This window comes from Littorina saxatilis, linkage group LG6, assembly GCF_037325665.1.
Source record: "Littorina saxatilis isolate snail1 linkage group LG6, US_GU_Lsax_2.0, whole genome shotgun sequence".
NCBI lineage: Eukaryota > Metazoa > Mollusca > Gastropoda > Littorinimorpha > Littorinidae > Littorina > Littorina saxatilis.
The window spans coordinates 21,381,392-21,403,535 of record NC_090250.1 but is presented as its reverse complement, the minus strand read 5'-3'; the positions used below and the strand labels follow the sequence as shown (position 1 = coordinate 21,403,535).

Below are 22,144 nucleotides of genomic sequence, written 5' to 3'. Positions count from 1 at the left end.
GTTACTGCTTCCTTTTGGTCCAGTTCCGGAATCAGCTCAGCAGTGGGTGGCTTCAGCTGCCCAAGCCTCTTCCTTCGTGCCTACGGCCAATAGGAAGCTTGGCATGCCCAATCAGAGCCAGAATTGGCTGGCGTCTTTTGCACTCCCTAGGGCTACCCTTCCGGTTTCCCGGGAATTGCTGCCTCTTCTGACTAAACCGATCAAGCGTGATTCGGTTTTGCCGGTTTCCGAGGCTTCCCTCCTCTCTGCTGAGGAGGTTGGACGTCGGCAGATCGAACTGTCCTCCATTGCGGAGACTCTCGTTCGGGCTCTGTCTCGGGCATTGACCGATTCGCTAGTTCCTTTCACTCTCAGTGAAGAACAGAATGCGGACGATGTCTCTGCGCTTTTGACCGCATTGGCCAAGGTCAATGAGGAACAATTGCGTCTTTCCTCCCTGCAGTACACCCAAGCGGTACTCTGCAGGAGGGATCTCTTCCTCTCGCAGTCCCAATTCACGGAGCTGGCTACTAGGGAGACCTTGAGAGTCTCCCCGGTCTCAGAGGAGTCTCTCTTCTGTCCGCTGGCACTGGATGCCAGACAGAAGGAGATTCAGTCAAACAAGGACAGTCAGTTCCTTGACTACACTCTGAAGGGGGTGAAACAGTCTCAGCCTTCTAAACAGAAGCAGGCTCAGACATCGTCTAACCCCAAGCCAGCTCAGAAGCGGCAGGCTTCGCCGGCCGCTCGTGGTGGGAAGAAGAGGACGGCATCGGGGAGGGGGCGTGGCGGCTCTGGAAGTAAGCCACACCCCCAATGAAGCGCTCCCGATCTCACCTCCCTCCCGCCCTCCACCTTGGTGATGGCGGGAGGCCCCTCCCGGGCACTTTCTCGTTGGATGTCGGTAGTAGACAGCCAATGGATTGTGGGAGTGGTGAGTTCGGGCTTCCGTCTACTCTGGCGGGAGGAAAAGGCGCCTCTTACCCGAGTGCCTCCGCGGTTCAAGCCCCCCTTCTCGCAGGAAGCACGTTCCGTCTTGCAGTCGGAAATTGCCTCCCTGGAGCAGAAGGGCGCGGTGGAGAGAGTTCGGGTCCACAGCTCCCTGGGATTTTACGGGCGTCTGGTCGCTGTTCCCAAAGCATCAGGAGGATGGCGTCCCGTGTTGGATTTATCTCTCCTCAATACTTTCTTGAGGGAGATAAAATTCAAGATGGAGACGCCAGCCTCTGTCCGAGACTCTCTCCGCCCAGGAGACTGGGTGACCTCGATCGATCTCACGGACGCATACTTTCATTCTTATGCATCCGACCGACCGGAAATGGCTTCGTTTCCGGTGGGGAGATCAGATCTACCAGTTTCGCGCACTCCCTTTCGGGCTGTCTCTCGCACCGTGGATTTTCACCATGGTGGTGAGACAGGTCTGTGCACTGGTGAGGTCCCAGGGTATCCGTCTGCGGGCTTATCTGGACGACTGGCTCATCATGAACCAGTCCCAGAGCGGCTGTTCGCAGGATACCCTGACGGTTCTTCGAGAATCCAACTGGTTGGGGTTCTCGATCAACCGGGTAAAGTCGGAGCTGACCCCGTCACAGACATTCACTTATCTGGGGATGTCTTTCGACACGGTCGCTTGGACTGTCCAGCCTTCTCAGAGAAGGGTGGACAAGCTCCAAGCTCAGATTCGCTCCACTTTACCTCTCCTGATGGCTTCCATCCGCTCGCTCGCCTCCATCTTGGGGCAGATGGAGTCTATGGCTCTTCTGGTTTCACTGGGCCGGGTCCACAAATGTCCGCTTCAGTTCGCGCTGAAGCCGTTTGTGGACTCTCCTCTGGTGGACTGGGACGCCCTCATCCCTTTGCAGGGATGGTTCCAGTCTGCGACCCTTCCGTGGTTGCACACGGAGTGGGTCTGCAGAGGTGTTCCGATCGTCGTGCCCCTCCCCGACCTGGACCTCTTTACAGATGCGTCCAGGGAGGGTTGGGGGGCACATACAGATCTTCAGACTCCTCCCTTTCCGTTACTCAGCCGAGTAATCCGGAAAGCGGAGATGGAGGAGCCGGCCCTTCTTCTTCTGGTCGCTCCTCTGTGGCCGTCGCAGGTCTGGTTTCCAGATCTTCTTCGGCTTGCCCAAGGGCCCCCCATCCCTCTCGCACTCGTGCGAGGGGAACTAGTGCAGCCCCGAACAGGCATTCCACACGAGGAGCCCAGTCTTCTGAAGCTTCACGTGTGGAAGTTGTTCGGGACTCGCTGAAGCGCTCTGGGGCGTCGTCTTTGACTCTGGACTTGGTGGCTCGCTCGCATAGAGCGTCCACCTCTTCAGTTTATGCTTCCCACTGGAAGGCATGGACTGCCTGGTGTTCAGCTAGAGGGGTGAGTTCGGTGGCTCCGCGCTCTATTCAGGTCGCTAACCACCTCTCTTTCATGTCTTCACAGGGCGCCTCAGTCTCCTCGTTGAGGGTCCGGCGCTCCGCTATCTCGGCGACTCTTCAGCAGATTGGTCGTTCTGTTCGAGTCGGGGGCGTTATAGCTGCAGTCATTAAAGGGGCTGCTCTTAAGGAAGCTAAAGCTCGTTTGCCCGCTCCCAAGTGGGACTTGTTTTTAATCCTGGAATTCCTTCGTTCTGCGGATTTTGAGCCTTTAAGCGAGGCCAGTCTGTTCAATGTCACTCGCAAAGCGCTGTTTCTCCTTTTGTTGGCTACGGCCCGACGGGGTAGCGAGGTCCACGCCCTGTCGGGTCAGCCTGGAGATATCTCCTTTGAGCCGGACGGTTCCGCATCTTTGCGTTTCCGGCCTGATTTCCTGGCCAAGAATCAGTCTCCGGGGCAGGCCTCTCCGCTGGTTAGAGTTAAGGCTCTGACCAGCGCGTTGGCCCCGGGTGACCCCGATTCGGTCAATTGCCCTGTGAGGGCACTTCGTCTGTACTTAGCCCGGACTCAGCCGATTCGGTCTAGTTCTCAGAAGTTGTTGTTTATCTCTCTCCTTACTAGGCGCGAGAAAGATTTGTCGAAGGTAACGTTGGCCCGGTGGGTGTCCTCGCTCATCAAGCAGGCTTATGAGTGGAGGCGCACAAAGAGGGGGGGGGTTATGCCCTCCTTGCCACTTGACTCGGCCCGAGCCCATGAGACGAGGGCGTGGGCATCCTCTCTGGCAGTTCTGCGCTCCAGACGTCTAGAGGAGGTGCTGACAACTGCGTATTGGCGTTCCGAAGATGTTTTCATAAACTTTTATCTTCGGGACGTCACAGCTCTTCGACAGGATGGCTCCAGAGGCCTTCCAGCGCTCATAGCAGCAGGCCAGTTCCTGTCCAGAACTTGATGGTGAGTTTTGATTCATTTCTAGCCCACCGCCTTGTTGATGTTATCTGCTAATGTGATTCGGAGTAAGAATATGATATTAAATGGAAAATTTCCTAAATAAATTATCATTTAATTAATATACTTACCCGAATCACATACTGTATTCCCTCCCACCTGCCCCGCTTATGGTTTTAAGATTTTTTAAAGCCGTATGATAATAGGCACGTGTTCCTAGAGGAAGTGACGTGGCATACACCCGTATGGGAGGTAACTCCCGGTGTACTGGCCCATTACCAAAGCTACTTTCACTTTCGTTTTGGTGATGGGGTTGCTTCCCTTTAAATTCTTTAGCCGGGTAAGCGTTTTTCAGTGATAAGCATCTCAGGTGACTCAATGCTAATGTGATTCGGGTAAGTATATTAATTAAATGATAATTTATTTAGGAAATTTTCCACTATCTTTATTTATGAAAAAAGACACTTAAAAACAACTTCTATCTATTCCTTATCATTTTCTGATTCCAAATATATAGAGAATACTACATGGCTTGCTGTGTCGTACCAGATTTACACGAGTTGTTTTTTTAAATAGTGAACTGCGAGCGAAAGCGAGCTGTTCACTATTTGAAAAAGCAACGAGTGTAAATCTGGTACGACACAGCAAGCCATGTAGTATTCTGTTTATCCTACATTATATACTTCTGTGCCAGATCTAACTAAAAGTCACCGACAGCGCTATTGCCTTTGGATCAACCCGCTTTAGAACTTCAAACCACTTTACTCAATTTGACATTCATTCCTCCGCCATGACACACACTCTCAAACTAGGACAAAGTAGTTCGCCTTTGTTAACACTGTTAAGTTTAATATTGAACATTGATTAAATAAATTCGAACAACGAAATGATGGTCACTTCAAAATATACCAGATAAAAAGAAAAGCAGTGGCCACAGGATAAAAGAAACCAAAAGGAACAACAACAGCAAAGCATATCCTTCCGCGATAGGATGACAGTCAAGTCGGAGCCAGGCGAGTCGACAGCTTTCAGATGGTCACTTCTCGGTTTGGTGACTGGACAAATATTGGTTGATGTTGATGGTACCAACGTGCACAGGCCTTGCAAACAGTGTTGTTAGCGTTTGCTGGGATGTGATTGTGGCAGTGGCAGTGGAGACGGCTGGAGTTGAAGTGGCCGTGCGAATCCAATGTGTCGTCTGCCGACACTGGCGACAGCTCCGAGACCGGTGCAGTGCCGTTTAGCATCAGACTGAAGCCACGGTGTTCCTCTTGGGAAATGCTGCTTAACGTTGTTGTGCCCAAGATAGCTGCATTATTTTGGTCGGAGGAACGTTATTCTCGGAAAGTTTCTGCACTAGGAACTTGCGTGCAGAGTGGTTGGTGTAGATCTACCTCGGGTTGATGATCCCAGCTTTTCTTCACATGTCGCCCTGGCATGTTTTGGATTGTCTTTCGCAAAATTGGAGATATTCTCTGCCATTACTGTCTTCATGCAAGGACACGTCTCCCCACTGCATGTGCCTGTGAGGTGTCACGCTGCGCAGACCAAAGTTGACTGTGTTTTGCCACCACAGAGTATTCAGGATTACTTCTGGATCTGCGACTCCGAGCTGTTTTGTCTGCCACAGCTTGTCAACATCTTCATCTTTCAGCGGTTGAGCAGTTAGGTAAGTTGCCACAACCTTCCTGTTTAACAATCTTCTGCTTTGTCTTCACGACTTCTCTCAGTTACAAGTGCAAATTCGGGGCCGTCTATAACGGGTGCACAGTACTTTTTAGACTTCAACTGTCGATGGATGCTGCTGAGAAGGCCCCTCAGCGTGGGGATGGTTCATACTCTTTGCCATCCGGTTTTTTCAAACTCATGAAAAGAGAGCAGAGAATTTTGCATAATTTTTGTGGTTGGATGGTGCTAATGTTTCTTTTGTCCCCGTGTTTCGCCATAAACGTCGATAGGCGACGTATATCGTAAACCGTTTTTCGGAGAGTGTTCATGTTCTTGTTTGTCTGAACGAATGAGTCTATTGGAGAAAAATCATAAAATCATGGATGACTCGCTTTTTTCTTCATCGACTTCGTCATTCGCGTCATCACCAAACATGTCTTCGAACAGCTCATCACTAAAAAATTCTTTCAGTGTTGACAAATCGGTTTCGTGGCAGTTGCCATTTTGTTGCAAAAGTAGTTCTTCATGAATATGTAATTACTAATTTACATAGCATGACCTTCCGGTTGACCTCATTTACATGATATACACACGTGTGATTTGAACGATTTTTATCTCACGGGTATCTCTCTCACGTATGTAGGATAAATATCGTTTCATGGTGTTTGACGTTGAAAATATGCTCAAACTTAACAAACTCGGATCGTTGAATGGAAATTATACTTCCAAGCTCCAAAAGCACGTCATTTCAAGTGTGGAACACGCTCATGACGTCATACTGAAAGGTGATGAATTATGGCTTCACCTTGCGATGTTTCATTTCAAACATGGTAACATTTTTAAAGGGGTTTCTTTCTCAGATTTGTGTTTGCCCTCTGTCTGTCTCTCTATGTCTCCGTCTGTCTGACTGATTCAATTAAATGTGTAATTACTTAGTTTTGCAAAAGTCAAACTAAGTATGATATACCTAATTGATTCAGGTCTCTAAATTCTTATTGTAAAATTGTGAGTTTTATTCAAAACAAATTTAATTGGTGTTTTAAACTCAATAAGGCCACAAAAAAAAATAGGTGTGGTTACGGTAACATAGCCAAAAAAAATAGGGTAGGTAGGTAGGCAATCACTTTTTTTTTTTTTTTTACTTTTTTTTCTAATGTGTACAAATTAAACCTACTTGACAGGGAAATAAGTGTGCGACACGGGCGCTTTCGCTTTCATTGCGTTTTTTGCACTGTTTTTTTGTTTTTTTTTGTTTTTTTTGTTTGACAAATGTAATAAAAAGTTATAGGATCGGCCCCTAAAAATAGGGTAGGTCGGGTTACCGTAACCACACCTATTTTTTTTTTTAGGCCTAATGGGGCATGCTGTGATGAGTAGAAGAATGTGTGTTTACGAGCAGAAAAAAGCGCATCAAAGTCAAGAATCGTGTTTTTCTTTTTCTATTTTCACCTTGTAGTTTCATACAGACACTAAGCAACAGTGTAGTACCACTTCCAGTGCAATATCTTGTACTTTAATTTTGACCATCTGTGTAACACTTTATTGACCCATGATCTGAGCTGTTCACCGATGTGACTTATTAGACGGGCATTTGTCAGAACCGGAAAGGGAACATGTCTGAACCAACCTGAACTTGTACACTTTGTGCAATGGGCGGGATGTCCAGCTCCACGCTGAGAAAGCCGTTAGCAGTCAGTGTCTTGTTGAAGGTGGTCAGTACGACGGTGTTAACCGACGGGTACGTCCTGTACCGGGGGAATGGCTTTATTTTGTCAATGATGAGTATGTCTGAACTGTAGCTCGTATTGGTTTCTGCAAATGTTTTGGTGGTTGTGGTGGTGGTTGTGGTGGTGGTTGTGCTAACAGGCACGTTGATGGTAACGTTAAAGGTAACGTTGATGTTGTTGTAGTGTTCAAACAGAGACTCGTCCATCTTCGTGACTTTGACCTTGAAGGGATGAAAAAACACCATTGTTTGATAAATGCATTCGAATATACTTTTTCTCAAACATGTTCTGGTGTATTTCAGGTATCATCCACGTTCTTATCAACATCATCATCATCATCATCATCATCATCATCATCATCATCATCATCATCATCATCATCCATCATCCATCATCCATCATCCATCATCCATCATCCATCATCCATCATCCATCATCCATCATCCATCATCCATCATCCATCATCCATATCCATCATCCATATCCATCATCCATATCCATCATCCATATCCATCATCCATATCCATCATCCATATCCATCATCCATCATCCATATCCATCATCCATATCCATCATCCATATCCATCATCCATATCCATCATCCATATCCATCATCCATATCCATCATCCATATCCATCATCCATATCCATCATCCATATCCATCATCCATATCCATCATCCATATCCATCATCCATATCCATCATCCATATCCATCATCCATATCCATCATCCATATCCATCATCCATATCCATCATCCATATCCATCATCCATATCCATCATCCATATCCATCATCCATATCCATCATCCATATCCATCATCCATATCCATCATCCATATCCATCATCCATATCCATCATCCATATCCATCATCCATATCCATCATCCATATCCATCATCCATATCCATCATCCATATCCATCATCCATATCCATCATCCATATCCATCATCCATATCCATCATCCATATCCATCATCCATATCCATCATCCATCATCCATCTCCATCATCCATCTCCATCATCCATATCCATCATCCATATCCATCATCCATATCCATCATCCATATCCATCATCCATATCCATCATCCATATCCATCATCCATATCCATCATCCATATCCATCATCCATATCCATCATCCATATCCATCATCCATATCCATCATCCATATCCATCATCCATATCCATCATCCATATCCATCATCCATCATCCATCATCCATCATCCATCATCCATCATCCATCATCCATCATCCATCATCCATCATCCATCATCCATCATCCATCATCCATCATCCATCATCCATCATCCATCATCCATCATCATCCATCATCCATATCCATCATCCATATCCATCATCCATATCCATCATCCATATCCATCATCCATATCCATCATCCATATCCATCATCCATATCCATCATCCATATCCATCATCCATATCCATATCCATATCCATATCCATCATCCATATCCATCATCCATATCCATCATCCATATCCATCATCCATATCCATCATCCATATCCATCATCCATATCCATCATCCATATCCATCATCCATATCCATCATCCATATCCATCATCCATATCCATCATCCATATCCATCATCCATATCCATCATCCATATCCATCATCCATATCCATCATCCATATCCATCATCCATATCCATCATCCATATCCATCATCCATATCCATCATCCATATCCATCATCCATATCCATCATCCATATCCATCATCCATATCCATCATCCATATCCATCATCCATATCCATCATCCATATCCATCATCCATATCCATCATCCATATCCATCATCCATATCCATCATCCATATCCATCATCCATATCCATCATCCATATCCATCATCCATATCCATCATCCATATCCATCATCCATCATCATTCATCATCATTCATCATCATTCATCATCATTCATCATCATTCATCATCCATTATCCATCATCCATCATCCTCATCATCCATCATCCATTATCCATTATCCATCATCCATCATTCATCATCCATCATCCATCATCCATCATCATCATCCATCATCATCATCCATCATCATCATCCATCATCATCATCCATCATCATCATCCATCATCATCCATCATCATCCATCATCATCCATCATCATCCATCATCATCCATCATCATCCATCATCATCCATCATCATCCATCATCATCATCATCATCATCATCATCATTTGATTTGGTTAAATGGATCCGTGTCAGTATGTCCGTGAGCCTGTATGAATGATTAAAAGACAGAATAATAATATGAGCAGTTTAGTAAGAACATTACATCTCGAAAATGATATCAACATTCGCCTGCCGGCTCGTGTAGATAGCCGTTTCCTCGACATGTGTGTCATCATTTGCTCACACTCAGCATATTGGAAATAACCACAGGTATATATAATCCACTTCTGAAATAACTCATATTGACAGAAAAGCAAACGCTCACGTGCGTGGTGAATTTGAGACCAGGCTTGAAGGATCTCGGACTAATGGGTGGAAACGTGATCAAAGCTTCGTCCTCCCTGAAGTTGACAATGGCATCCGCTCCCATAGTGTCACCCGTACGTGCATCTGTCACGTTGACCAGAACTTGTAGTGACCGCCAATCCAAGGTGAGGTCAGCAAGGTTGGACTTGCTGTGATGGACCACTCCGAGCATGTCCTCCTTGTGGAAAGCGAATTCCAACTCTCCGTTGCTGTCAAGCTACGTACACAGAGAGAGGCAAGGTGTACATTTGAGTGAATAAACAGAGAGAGAGAGAGAGAGAGAGAGAGAGAGAGAGAGAGAGAGGGGGAGGGAGAGAAAACGAGGCAGAGAGAAAGAGAGAGAGAGAGAGAAAGAGAGAGTGAGAGAGAGAAAGAGACAGAGAAAGGAACAGACACAGAGGGAGAGGGAGAGAGAGAGAGAGAGACAGAGACAGAGACAGAGACAGAGACAAAGAGACAGAGACAGAGAGTATGTGTGTCAGAATACTGAAAGTTGTATGGGGAAAGCTTTGTTTTGTGGACTACGTTCTGTTTCGTGCTGTTAACAAGCTAATTGTTTTAATGAAGTGTTTTCTAACGCCGGTGGAAAATATATTTTCACTTAAGAATTGCATTTTAATCGATAAATTTGGAGATATAATATGTGTCGCCAATCTTAAGAGTACACACGCAACCAAACTATTGCAAACAGGTCATTGCTTGCGATACAAGCAAAAAACTGTTCGATATTTGCAGCCGGTTGACCGGCCGCAGTAAGGAATCCCCACTTCCCACTGTTTTCCCCGCTAGTCAGCTGCCAGATGTATTCAGTGATTATTTTATCAAGAAGGTTTCAGATATTCGTTCTGAACTGATCAGATGGGTGCACATTCTGCTTCCTCCAGTCATGTTGATGTTCCCACTGATTGTTCTTTTCCATAATTTCAGCCAATCAGAGAAAAAGACCTAAGATCTATTATTCTGAAGTCCAAACCAACAACTTGTCCACTTGATGCCATACCCACACCACTGCTTTTTGAGAATCTTGATGTGTTGTTGCCAACTCTTACTCAAATTGTCAATGATAGCCTGTTATCTGGTGTTTTTCCATCATTGTTCAGAACTGCACTTGTCAAACCACTTCTCAAAAAACCTAGTCTTGATGTCAATATTTTGAAGAAATATCGTCATGTATCTAATTTATCATTCTTGTCCAAAGTTTTTGAAAAGGTAGTTTTGAAGCAGCTGTTGTCATATTAGAACACCCATGATTTGATCTCGCACTCTCAGTCCGCTTATCGCCCTTCTCACTGTACTGAAACAGCCCTACTTAAAGTAATCAGTGACATTCTGTCTGCTCTGGATGGTGGTGATGTGTCAGTGCTAACCCTACTTGACCTTTCTGCAGCGTTCGACACGATTGACCATGTCACGCTTCTCCATAGACTTCAGACTCTGTACGGCATCTCCGGTTCACAGTCACTGCTAGCATGGCTTGAGTCCTATCTCATTGGCAGGACTCAGGCTGTGCTTGTCGATGGCCAGATGTCTGCTCCAGCCCCACTTTCTTTCGGCGTTCCTCAAGGTTCAGTACTCGGTCCCATCCTTGTCATCATGTACACTAAGCCCCTCTCCACACTTATTCAAAACCATTCTGTTTTGAATCAGTCTTTTGCTGATGACACCCAGCTGTATAAACCCAGTCCCCTGCAGAGACACATTCCGCCATCCAGACCATTCAGACATGCATCACTGATGTTAAATCTTGGATGGTCGATAACAAACTTAAGCTGAATGATGATAAGACTGAAGTCTTTCTGTGCAAAAAGAAGAACACTACATTTCCCTCTCCCCAACCTGTTTCTGTTCAAATATACAACACCGACATTCTTTTCTCACCATCAGCTAAAAACCTTGGATTCACCCTTTCATCTGACATGACCCTTAACAAACATATATCCTTAGTCTGTAGAGCAGCTTATTTTGAGCTTCGTAAGATCAGCACCATTCGCCACACACTCTCCTCTCAAACAACAAACACTCTTGTCTGTGCCTTTGTTCTTTCTAAACTTGACTACTGCAACTCTCTTCTCTCTGGCTGTCCTCTGTACCTCCTGCATAAGCTACAAAAAGTCCAAAACTCGGCAGCACGCCTCATTCTGAAAGCACGAAAACGAGATCACGCAACACCACTTCTTCACACACTGCACTGGTTACCTATTCAAGCCCGCATTGACTACAAACTGTCCACCCTCTGCTTTAACTTCTTTTCTGGCTCGTCTCCTGCTTACTTCTCTGAACTCCTCACCGTCTATTCTCCAGCAAGACAACTCCGTGCCTCTTCTGACTGTCGCATCCTCACCATTCCACACACCAAAACCAAAACATACGGACAACGCACTTTTACTTTCTGCGCACCCACACAATGGAATTCTCTCCCCTTTCACATCCGCCACTCTCAGTCACCCCAAGCATTCAAACAAGCACTTAAAACGCACCTCTTCAAGAAATACAACCCCTGATTTTGTTTTCTCAGTCCATCAGTAGGCTACATGTAGTGTATTTGTTGTTTTAGTGATAATGTGATAATGTATATAAACATCCAGGGCTGTTTTCAGTATTGTTGATAACATGTTCTGTTTGATTAAGGGTGTTCAGCTGGTATTTCCTTGTTTTCACTACCTATTTTATTCATGTTTGTATTACTTGGTTAGTGGAAGAATCTTTTGTAATGTATGTTTGATGGTGTATGCTGTAGATGTAAATGCTTGTATAACTGTGTTTTAATTTTAAATGTGTCAAGCGCAAAGAGCATAATTGTAAAGTTATGATGTTGCGCTATATAAATGCACATTTATTATTATTATTATTAAACATAGTCGGTACGTTTACAGATTTGCATTTGGGTTTTGCGATTTCATGATGCGTGTATTTCAACACCTTGTACGCACTGAACACGCCTACTGTTCAGACACAGACACGACATTGTTATGAGAAAGTAGAGATGCGTTCTCTTGAATGATACATATCGTACCTATGTTTAATACAGAAGCACTTCAGATGCTGAGCAACCAATGTCTATGATCGGATGCACATAATATACACTCAATGGGGAGAACATACGTATTGCGTGTTTTCATCGTCCCAATACTATTTGCTACAGTCGATCAACACGAAGGGCAATTATATACATTATTGATTTACTGCTTGACAGCAAAAACAAATTTGTTTTAATAATTGTCAAATTAAAAAACATGTACGGATCCTGATATAAAATTGAAATGCAGGTAGAACTGCTCTTATGAAAAGCCCGTAAGCGTGTCATGTTCGACTCACTTTTCGTCAATTCTGACGTCGCATTTGCAACTTATTGATGAAAACGGGTATACAATCTTGTACCCTCCGCGTCAAAAATAAATACATACATGCAGTAAAGTTGAAACTAAAGGCTCTGATAACAAAAAGGAGTTGTGTGCGCCCATATTATGCTGTATCAAGACAACTTTACAAAATGCACCACACACGGATTTCTCAATCATAACGATGTCTTTACATGCCTTTGTCAATGTCTAGACATATATCTATTTATTTCCCGTTCTGTTGATCCTTCTGTGCTGATAAATCAGATATGTCTTTGCCTATAATCATGTTTTCGTTCTATTGCTCCCTCTGAGTAGAATGCAAGGTTGCAAGTACCTACCACGCCAGATTGGGTGAGGGTGGGTTCTGTTTTGTTGTTGTAGTGGCCGTAGAAGTAAACATTTTTCAAAGTGACCAGAACTTGAGCGCCGACCAGAGGCTTACCAAATGTATAACTGCAATCAAAAATACAACAAGTCGCGTGAAGCGATATAAACACATTTAGTCAGTCGGTATCAAACTAAAAGATCAACACAACAAACCAGTCATCGCCGAGTCTGCATTTGGATCGTCTCGGTTAACCGTTTCCGCGAAGCATGCGACCGTATCACTTACTGAGCCTTAGTTCGTTCATTCTGACCACATGTTGGAGAGTAAACTTGACATATTCATACATTTTTGAATTCAGCAGAAGATGGGAAATACAATGCAATCATTGTTTTAATCTGTTTCTGAAAATTCGATTTTAATGACAACTTTAATGAGCAAACTAATTAACTAATTTTTAAAGGCACAGTAAGCCTCCCGTAAACCATCACAGAGCTCCCCGTGCGTCTACATACAGTACAAGCATACTTCCATTTGAACGCTCACCGAACGGGAACATCCTGGCTGCTTTCTGTCGAGCGTGAGAAATTTTCAAAGAATTTATTTTCGTGGACTTGGTCCTCTACAACAATGGCGCCTCGTTTTGGGGCTGTTATGAATATTCAATACCGGAAATCACGCCCGGACAGTAAGCCTCCCGTAAAACATCACAGATACTGTCAGGCTTTTACCCACAGTACAAACACCCTTCCATTTGAACGCTCACCAAACGGGAACATCCTAGGTGCCCTACGTAAAGAGCGAGCAATTTTTAAAGAATTAATTTTGCAGATTGTCTCGAACACTTTTTGGACCCATCCTGAACTCAGGTCAAACATGAGTTACTTCCCTTCGTGTCTCATTCTATCGATGTAAACTGGCGATAGCCGTGAATCGATGATTATCAAAATGTTTTTGGACCGTGGTGCGTTTTTCCGCTAGACCTAACATTAAAAATCTAAATAATAAATTGACAGCTTGTTACACAAACATTCTTTAATCATAAAAGAATTCTTTTTTCATCAAGACAAGATCAGTACAATTCAAAGTTGTGAAAGTTTGAAAAAAGAAAAGCCCGGAAGCAGGGTCACGCAAGGGTCGTAGCAGACGACGGTTTATGCATATCGCCGTTCCTCTCAACAGTCAAAAGCCATCGCTAGAGTTCTTGTGAACCACAGCCGTTTGTTTCGTGCATAAAAACGTGCTATTGTAAATAAGCTCACATCGAGTCGCATTCAAATGACTAACTGACGACTACATTGTGAAAAAGGGAAACTGGATCACACGGGTTCACGATGGCTCAGGGGTAAGATAAACCACGCAAAAATAAATTCTTTGAAAATTGTTCGCTCTATACGGAGGGCACCTAGGATGTTCTCAATCGGTGAGTGTTCAAATGAAAGGGTGTTTGTACTGTGTGTAAAAGCCTGACCGTATCTGTGATGGTTTACGGGAGGCTTACTGTGCCTTTAAGCTTCCGTGCTGAAATGCAATTCCATAGTCCGGACTTTGTCGAAGAATGCTTGATCAAAATTTCAGTTAATTTAGTTGAAAAATAAGGGCGCGACAGTGCCGCCTCACCTTTCATAAAAAGCCTGATATGACGTTATCAAAGGCATCTATCAAAAAAATGGAGAGCAAAGAATGCCTACGGATATCATACCCAGGAACTCTCATGTGAATCTTCATGAATATAGGTCTTGGAATCACTTAAACACACACACACACACACACACAGACACACACACACACACACACACACACACACACACACACACACACACACACCACGACCCTTATCTCGATTCCCCTCTATGTTAAAACATTCAGTCAAAACTTGACTAAATGTAAAAAGTAGCCTAATGTTCTAAATACACTCTCCTTTACGTATAAGCCATCAACTTGTCAGTCACTTGTCAGGCTTTTACTGTGTAAAAGACCACGCAAAACACCGCTGAACTCTCAAGGCTTTTACAGGGAATACGAGCGTGTTGTCACTTCGACAAAATACCCAAACAGCCTGACTCATGTCCGTGCAGAATCGGAATTGTTTGTCGAATACATTTCGTAAACTAAACCTTTTTAGTAAGCATGTAACGTTGATCTATCAGAAATGCTCATTCCAGACAGCAAGCAGCAAGACTTTTGATTTTTGGTACATGTCCAACTAATTTCCATCATATTAGTTTAAATCTTATGAATACGAAAAAAAAACACCCCAGTGTTTAACACTTTCTACCCCACCTATGTTGACCAAGGTGTTTTTTTGCCGAGACCAGCTGTGCTGCAGCAGGTCACTCAAAATTGTAGTAACTGTGTAGTAACTGTATATCAACACGCTGGAATGCAGGCGTTAGATCGACGTTACAGGAAGTGATTGAAGCTAACAGTCTGAGCGGATATATCCGTACCTGGTCAGATAGAGCCATATGAGTGGGTACGGATATATCCGTGCCTGGGAGACAATGAGTAGAGGAACGACAGCGAGTTAAAAAGCCAAGACGTGTGCTGTTGGCCCCCTCTTCCAAAGTGAATTATCTGACGTCAAGAGGAGCCAATTCCCAGACGACGTCATAATACGGACAGACAGACAAACATGTATGATACAAATAAGTTTGATCCAAATAATTGATGGCGTCTCGCAAGTGACACACAACCACAATTCTAAGATAAGTTCATTATTTGTATCATAAGTGTTTGTCTGTCGGAATACTTAAAAGACCGCTAGGTCGACTTAGCCTACTAGTAAATGTAACGGGTTTTTTTGTCAATAATTATTTTAACGTTCGAGCAACCTACCATTCTTGTTTTTTTTTTTATGCTGTTCTCACCTTGCTTTGGCTTTCCCTCGAAGCGCTGGTGCACTAGACAAAGCAACTTTGGGAACCTTCACCATTGCCTCAAACTTGGGAAGAACTGGAATAAATTGGGGAAAAACTACATTCTGCACAAACGTACGATGTCATGGAGACAAACCGAGGGAAAAAGAAGTGTCAACAAATATTCTGCATAAACGAAGGATTGATTAAGACAAACTGAAAGAAATAGAAGAGTAAGAAAACATTCCATACAAACACACAGTTTTAGGTGACAAACTGAATGCAATAGGAAAGTAAGAACACACAGTTTTAGGTGACAAACTGAATGCAATAGAAAAGTAAGAACACACAGTTTTAGGTGACAAACTTAATGCAATAGGAAAGTAAGAACACACAGTTTTAGGTGACAAACTGAATGCAATAGAAAAGTAAGAACACACAGTTTTAGGTGACAAACTTAATGCAATAGAAAAGTAAGAACACACAGTTTTAGGTGACAAACTGAATGCAATAGAAAAGTAAGAACACACAGTTTTAGGTGACAAACTTAATGCAATAGAAAAGTAAGAACACACAGTTTTAGGTGACAAACTTAATGCAATAGAAAAGTAAGAACACACAGTTTTAGGTGACAAACTGAATGCAATAGAAAAGTAAGAACACACAGTTTTAGGTGACAAACTGAATGCAATAGAAAAGTAAGAACACACAGTTTTAGGTGACAAACTGAATGCAATAGAAAAGTAAGAACACACAGTTTTAGGTGACAAACTGAATGCAATAAAAAAAAAAATAAGAACACACAGTTTTAGGTGACAAACTGAATGCAATAGAAAAGTAAGAACACACAGTTTTAGGTGACAAACTGAATGCAATAGAAAAGTAAGAACACACAGTTTTAGGTGACAAACTGAATGCAATAAAAAAAAAAGTAAGAACACATTCCACACAAACGTCAGATTTCAGGTTACAAAATGAAAGAAATAGAAAAGTAAGAACAAACGAAAGATCTTTGGCGACACACTGAATAAAATAGAAGAATAAAATGTGTTTCTCTACAAACGTAAGATTTGTTGCTGACAAACGTAAAGATATAGAAAAGTAAGAATACATTCTACACGGACGTAAGATTCCAGGTGACAAACTGGAAATAAAAGAAGATTTTAAAAAATAAATTCTACACAAGCGGAATATTCAATGGTTATGAACTCAAAGAAAGAGAAGAATGCAAAGACGTTCCACGCAATTTAAGGCAAGATTTGACAGTGACAGTTGAACAACGAAACCAAAGAGGAGAGCTGAGCTGCTTTAAAAGTGTATCCCCTTGACTCTTGATAACAACCCTATCTCGAAAAAAACCTCGTACATCATTATGTATTCAAGAAGTGTGTGAAAGTTTGAAAGCGTTTATATTACTCAGGGCCGGACTAGGCGAAGAGGAGGGGGGGGGGTTGCCAGTGGTGGCCCAGGGGGATGTCCCCCCTGGTGGCAGGGGCGCATCAGTTCATTTTATGACTGGTTTTTTTCAAAAGTATATTGTGAAGATATGGGTGTGAAGGCGCGAAGCGCCGAGCCGACGGCGCGAAGCGCCTAGCTTGCTAGGGGGGTCCGGGGGCATGCCCCCCCGGAAAATTTTGAAAAAAAGGATGCAAAATGGTGCAATCTGGTGCATTCTGAGGATGATCATTACCAGTTTCAGGCAGCAGATTTTGTCACTGATTAATACCCCAAAAATGGAAACTGAATTTAAAATAAAGAAATGCATACCTCATTCAATATTTTTATTTTTTGGCTGGGGGGGGGGGGGGGGTCCGGAAACCCTAGAACCCACCCCCCCCCCCTCGTTGTGGGGTCCCTGAAGCTGACGGGTAGGTCATATTCTGAGATAGGAAAATGGTCGCTCCTTGCATGAAACGGCATAAAATAAGCAATAATAAAAAAAAATTAAATAAGTAAGGTACATGTTTAGGCTAGGGGGGGGGTTGCGCAACCCCCATAACCCCCCCGGTAGTCCGGCCCTGTCACTACATGCTGCAGGGCGGGGATGTAGCTCAGTCGGTAGCGCGCTGGATTTGTATCCAGTTGGCCGCTGTCAGCGTGAGTTCGTCCCCACGTTCGGCGAGAGATTTATTTCTCAGAGTCAACTTTGTGTGCAGACTCTCCTCGGTGTCCGAACACCCCCGTGTGTACACGCAAGCACAAGACCAAGTGCGCACGAAAAAGATCCTGTAATCCATGTCAGAGTTCGGTGGGTTATAGAAACACGAACATACCCAGCATGCTTCCTCCGAAAGCGGCGTATGGCTGCCTAAATGGCGGGGTAAAAACGGTCATACACGTAAAAGCCGTGGGAGTTTCAGCCCATGAACGAACAAACAAACTACATGCTGCAGACACATATCCAACTGCATGTACATACAAATTTTCCCCGAGTACGCAGTACTAGGGTCCTGCAGACTTTAATTGTGTGTCTGTCTGTCTGTTCGTCTCGACTTAACAGCTTATTGCTGGGAAACTACTGGGCGCAGTTCGTTCAAAAGTTGATACACTAACTTGATAATAGGTCCGATTGATCGTATTAAAACTTCATAATGTTACCTGGGACCTAAATGCTCCAAAAAACACAAAAGCCACTCTTAACGGCGGGCGCAATTCGCGGTGGGATAGAACAGCCGTTTGGCTAATCCGCCAGCCAGCCAGCGACAGCGACACCAGGCGTGCGTGCTTTGCGTGCGTGTACCACTGTGCGCGAGGAGTATAGGCATTTGAGTTCACTGGCGAATGATAGAATTGGTGGCTGGGTGGAAAGCTTTTCCGACTATGGCTAAAGTGATCCGGGTTCGATTCCCGGGCATGGGCTGTCTGTTTTTTTTATTTTTTTTATTTTTTTTTTATAATAAATTCTTGTTTACTATTGTTTATTATGAACGTTTTAATGTTTTATTTTACTGTAATAATTTTTTTAATTGTGTAAAATAAATACATAATTTATTTTTTTTTATTTTTTATTTTTAAATCCAAGGGATCCGGGTTCGATTCCCGGCATGGGCGGTCTATTTTTTTTTTTTTTAATTCTTGTTTACTATTGTTTATTATGAACGTTTTAATGTTTTATTTTACTCTAATAATTTTTTTAATTGTGTAAAATAGATAAAAAAATTAAAAAAATTTAAATCCACGTGCACAAGACAAAAACTTTCATACTGGGGGAGCGAGCCAGTCTGAAGAGTACTCGGGTCCAGCGCCAGCGTTTTTTATATTTAAAATCAATTTGAAAGAAATATTGTACATTATGAAGCTTATGTCCAACATAGGTCAAATATACAATTTGTAAATATAGTGCAAAAAGAAAAAAAGAAGTGTTTGATAGTGACAAATGTGACTGCATCCCCCGCAAGGGTAAAGGCCAATACGAATGACGAGTTATTGAATCTGATTTGATGATTGTACTGTACGGCCGATACTTTCTCAAGAAGGATTCAACTTAAAAATTAGGGATCGTACACGACCCATGTCGACCGAATTTGTATAAACGTTTTACCGCCTCGTTGCAGAGGATGATTTAGGATAAACATCGCAGAATTCCTTTTTAAAATCCACATGGATTGTTCACGATGGACATCATCTGGACGGTGTACTTCAAATTACGCCATTGTTTCTTTGTGTGTTCACAAACATTCTCCTTTTAATTAAAAAGGGTCAGTAGAAAGCCCATATGGCATTGGAGGATAACATGAAGTCTCAGTGAGAAAACAAAATCCAAATAGTTTCAGAAATACACTTTTGTGAGGCGGTGTGCTTACCGTACTCTTGCACCGTGAAAACCTTGGTCTCTTTTTGTCCCTGCACAGACAAATATTTCACTGAAACACAACCACAATTGGACACACTAACACACACACACACACACACACACACGCACACACACACACACACACACACACACACACACACATACACACACACACCCGCACACTCCCACACGCTCTTACTTTCACGCATTGAATGTTTGTTTCATCCATTTAAATAATGCTGTTTCAAAAATCCTGTGCACTTATGGGCAATTTGTCCAGAGTTCTACAACTTGTATTAGTTTTACTTCAGTAAAGTACTAACTGACGGAGGGGGCGTTTGTCTCCCTGTGTGTGTGTGTGTGTGTGTGTGTGTGTGTTTGTTTGTGTGTGTGTGTTTGTGTGTGTGTGTGTGTTTGTGTGTATGTGTGTGTGTGTGTCACAGTGTGTGTGTGTAGGTGTATGGGTGTGTGTATTGGTGTGTGGGTGCACCATTCTACTTCATTTATTAACAGACTTTCTTTTTTAATGGAATTCAGTTCAAATACATATGTATATATTTACATTGGCTTAAGGATGATGTCAGGGCATAGTACGTCATAAGCGTGCTTACTACGTCAGCGCTTAATGTGCGCGTCATCCTTACCAGGACAGTGACGTCAATGTGCCAGTCACCTTGCACGGCAAACATGGATAGTGGCAGACTTCTTTCGATGACACCAGTGTTTGTGAACCCCTGCACGTTTTTCCACCGCTTGATCCCGTTACCATTTGAATCCTAAAACATGGAGAGAAAATACGCGGTATGGTGCATGCATTTAAGAGAAGGCAGACACAATGTTAACAAATGCAAGCAAATTTAAGTTGATGGAATTATGAATGTTACCTGTGTCTCCTACTTCGAGGCTGCATGCGTGACCAAACTTTAACTAAAACCACTATAAAAACAACAACACCGAATATTGACTGAAAAAAGGTTAAGGGAAGAAGAAGAAGAAGAAGAAGAAGAAGAAGAAGAACAACAACAACAACAACAACAACAACAACAACAACAACAACAACAACAACAACAACAACAACAACATATTGCAGTTATCTACCTTAAAGTTAATGTTTCCAGAAATTCGAAGACAAAGCACAACCAAAATGTTTGAAGTCAGAGGAGAAATGGCAACATTTTTACACGAAATTGTAGTTGTAGGGGAAGGGCTCCTAATATGGACCGGCTCCTAATATGGAGCGCTCAAAACAATTTCATTCGCTGTATTCACCCCCTCTGGATAACTTGCACATGTCAAAACAGTTGCAGAAACACAAACCTCAAAACCGTTAGGCCTTTTCTCTTTTTTTCACTTTTGGCAGAGTTCACTCTAAATTTGCCTAAAACGAACTCGTTTCTGTCCACAGCCAAAGCTTTTATCACACAAAACGTGCTATATATGACGGCTAAGACTGTATTTGTTACATTTTAGCAGTGTTGACCCCGAAGTTAAGAAGCTTGCTGAAAATAACCTATAACTAGCCCTCGAGATATCAAAAATATATAACAAATAGTCTTCTTTTTGTGGAAGTTGATAATTTCACTTATTTTTGCTCTGTTTTTGATAAGCTTCTTTAGTTTCCTGGTGTGCTTCAAATAATGCTCTCATCAACCCAAAACGAATAAATCTAAAGCATATTTTGATTAGTCTGACTTGCACACTAAGTTGTATCATGTTATTTTGAAGTATTGGGGGATTTTTACAGTGATTCGTGAAGGCCTCTCCACTGGTCCATATTAGGGGCCCAGGCTCCTAATATGGACCATTTGTGATTTGTTCTGTATTTAATTTTTGCTGAATGTCTATCAAAGCTATTTTACTCTAATTAGGCCTAACGGTAACCATAAGAGAGAAGGACTACCAAACACAAAATTAAACTTCTCTGCAAGAAAACAAGCTAGTTATCAGCATGAAACAACAAGTCGCGTAAGGCGAAAATACAACATTTAGTCAAGTAGCTGTCGAACTCACAGAATGAAACTAAACGCAATGCAACGCAGCAAGACCGTACACTCGTAGCATCGTCAGTCCACCGCTCATGGCAAAGGCAGTGAAATTGACAAGAAGAGCGGGGTAGGAGTTGCGCTGAGAAGGATAGCACGCTTTTCTGTACCTCTCTTCGTTTTAACTTTCTGAGCGTGTTTTCAATCCAAACATATCATATCTATATGTTTTTGGAATCAAGAACCGACAAGGAATAAGATGAAAGTGTTTTTAAATTGATTTCTACAATGTAATTTTGATCATAATTTTTATATTTTTAATTTTCAGAGCTTGTTTTTAATCCAAATATAACATATTTATATGTTTTTGGAATCAGCAAATGATGGAGAATAAGATGAACGTAAATTTGGATCGTTTTATAAAGAAAATGTTTTTTTTACAATTTTCAGATTTTTAATGACCAAAGTCATTAATTAATTTTTAAGCCACCAAGCTGAAATGTAATACCGAAGTCCGGGCTTCGTCGGAGATTATTTGACCAAAATTTCAACCAATTTGGTTGAAAAATGAGGGCGTGACAGTGCCGCCTCAACTTTCACGAAAAGCCGGATATGACGTCATCAAAGACATTTATCAAA

At 42.7% G+C, this 22,144-nt stretch overlaps 1 protein-coding gene across 1 annotated transcript in view; it reads right to left on the bottom strand.

Moving 5' to 3' along the window:
* The window catches only part of LOC138968735 (CD109 antigen-like), a gene marked incomplete at its 3' end in the record, with an annotated part of 90,789 nt that overhangs the window by 45,161 nt on the left and 23,484 nt on the right, over positions 1 to 22,144 (bottom strand). The window contains 6 exon segments of the mRNA XM_070341368.1: positions 6,587 to 6,907; positions 9,166 to 9,423; positions 12,886 to 13,000; positions 15,743 to 15,827; positions 19,534 to 19,573; positions 20,168 to 20,299. Of these exon segments, the coding sequence (XP_070197469.1) occupies positions 6,587 to 6,907; positions 9,166 to 9,423; positions 12,886 to 13,000; positions 15,743 to 15,827; positions 19,534 to 19,573; positions 20,168 to 20,299 (951 nt within the window).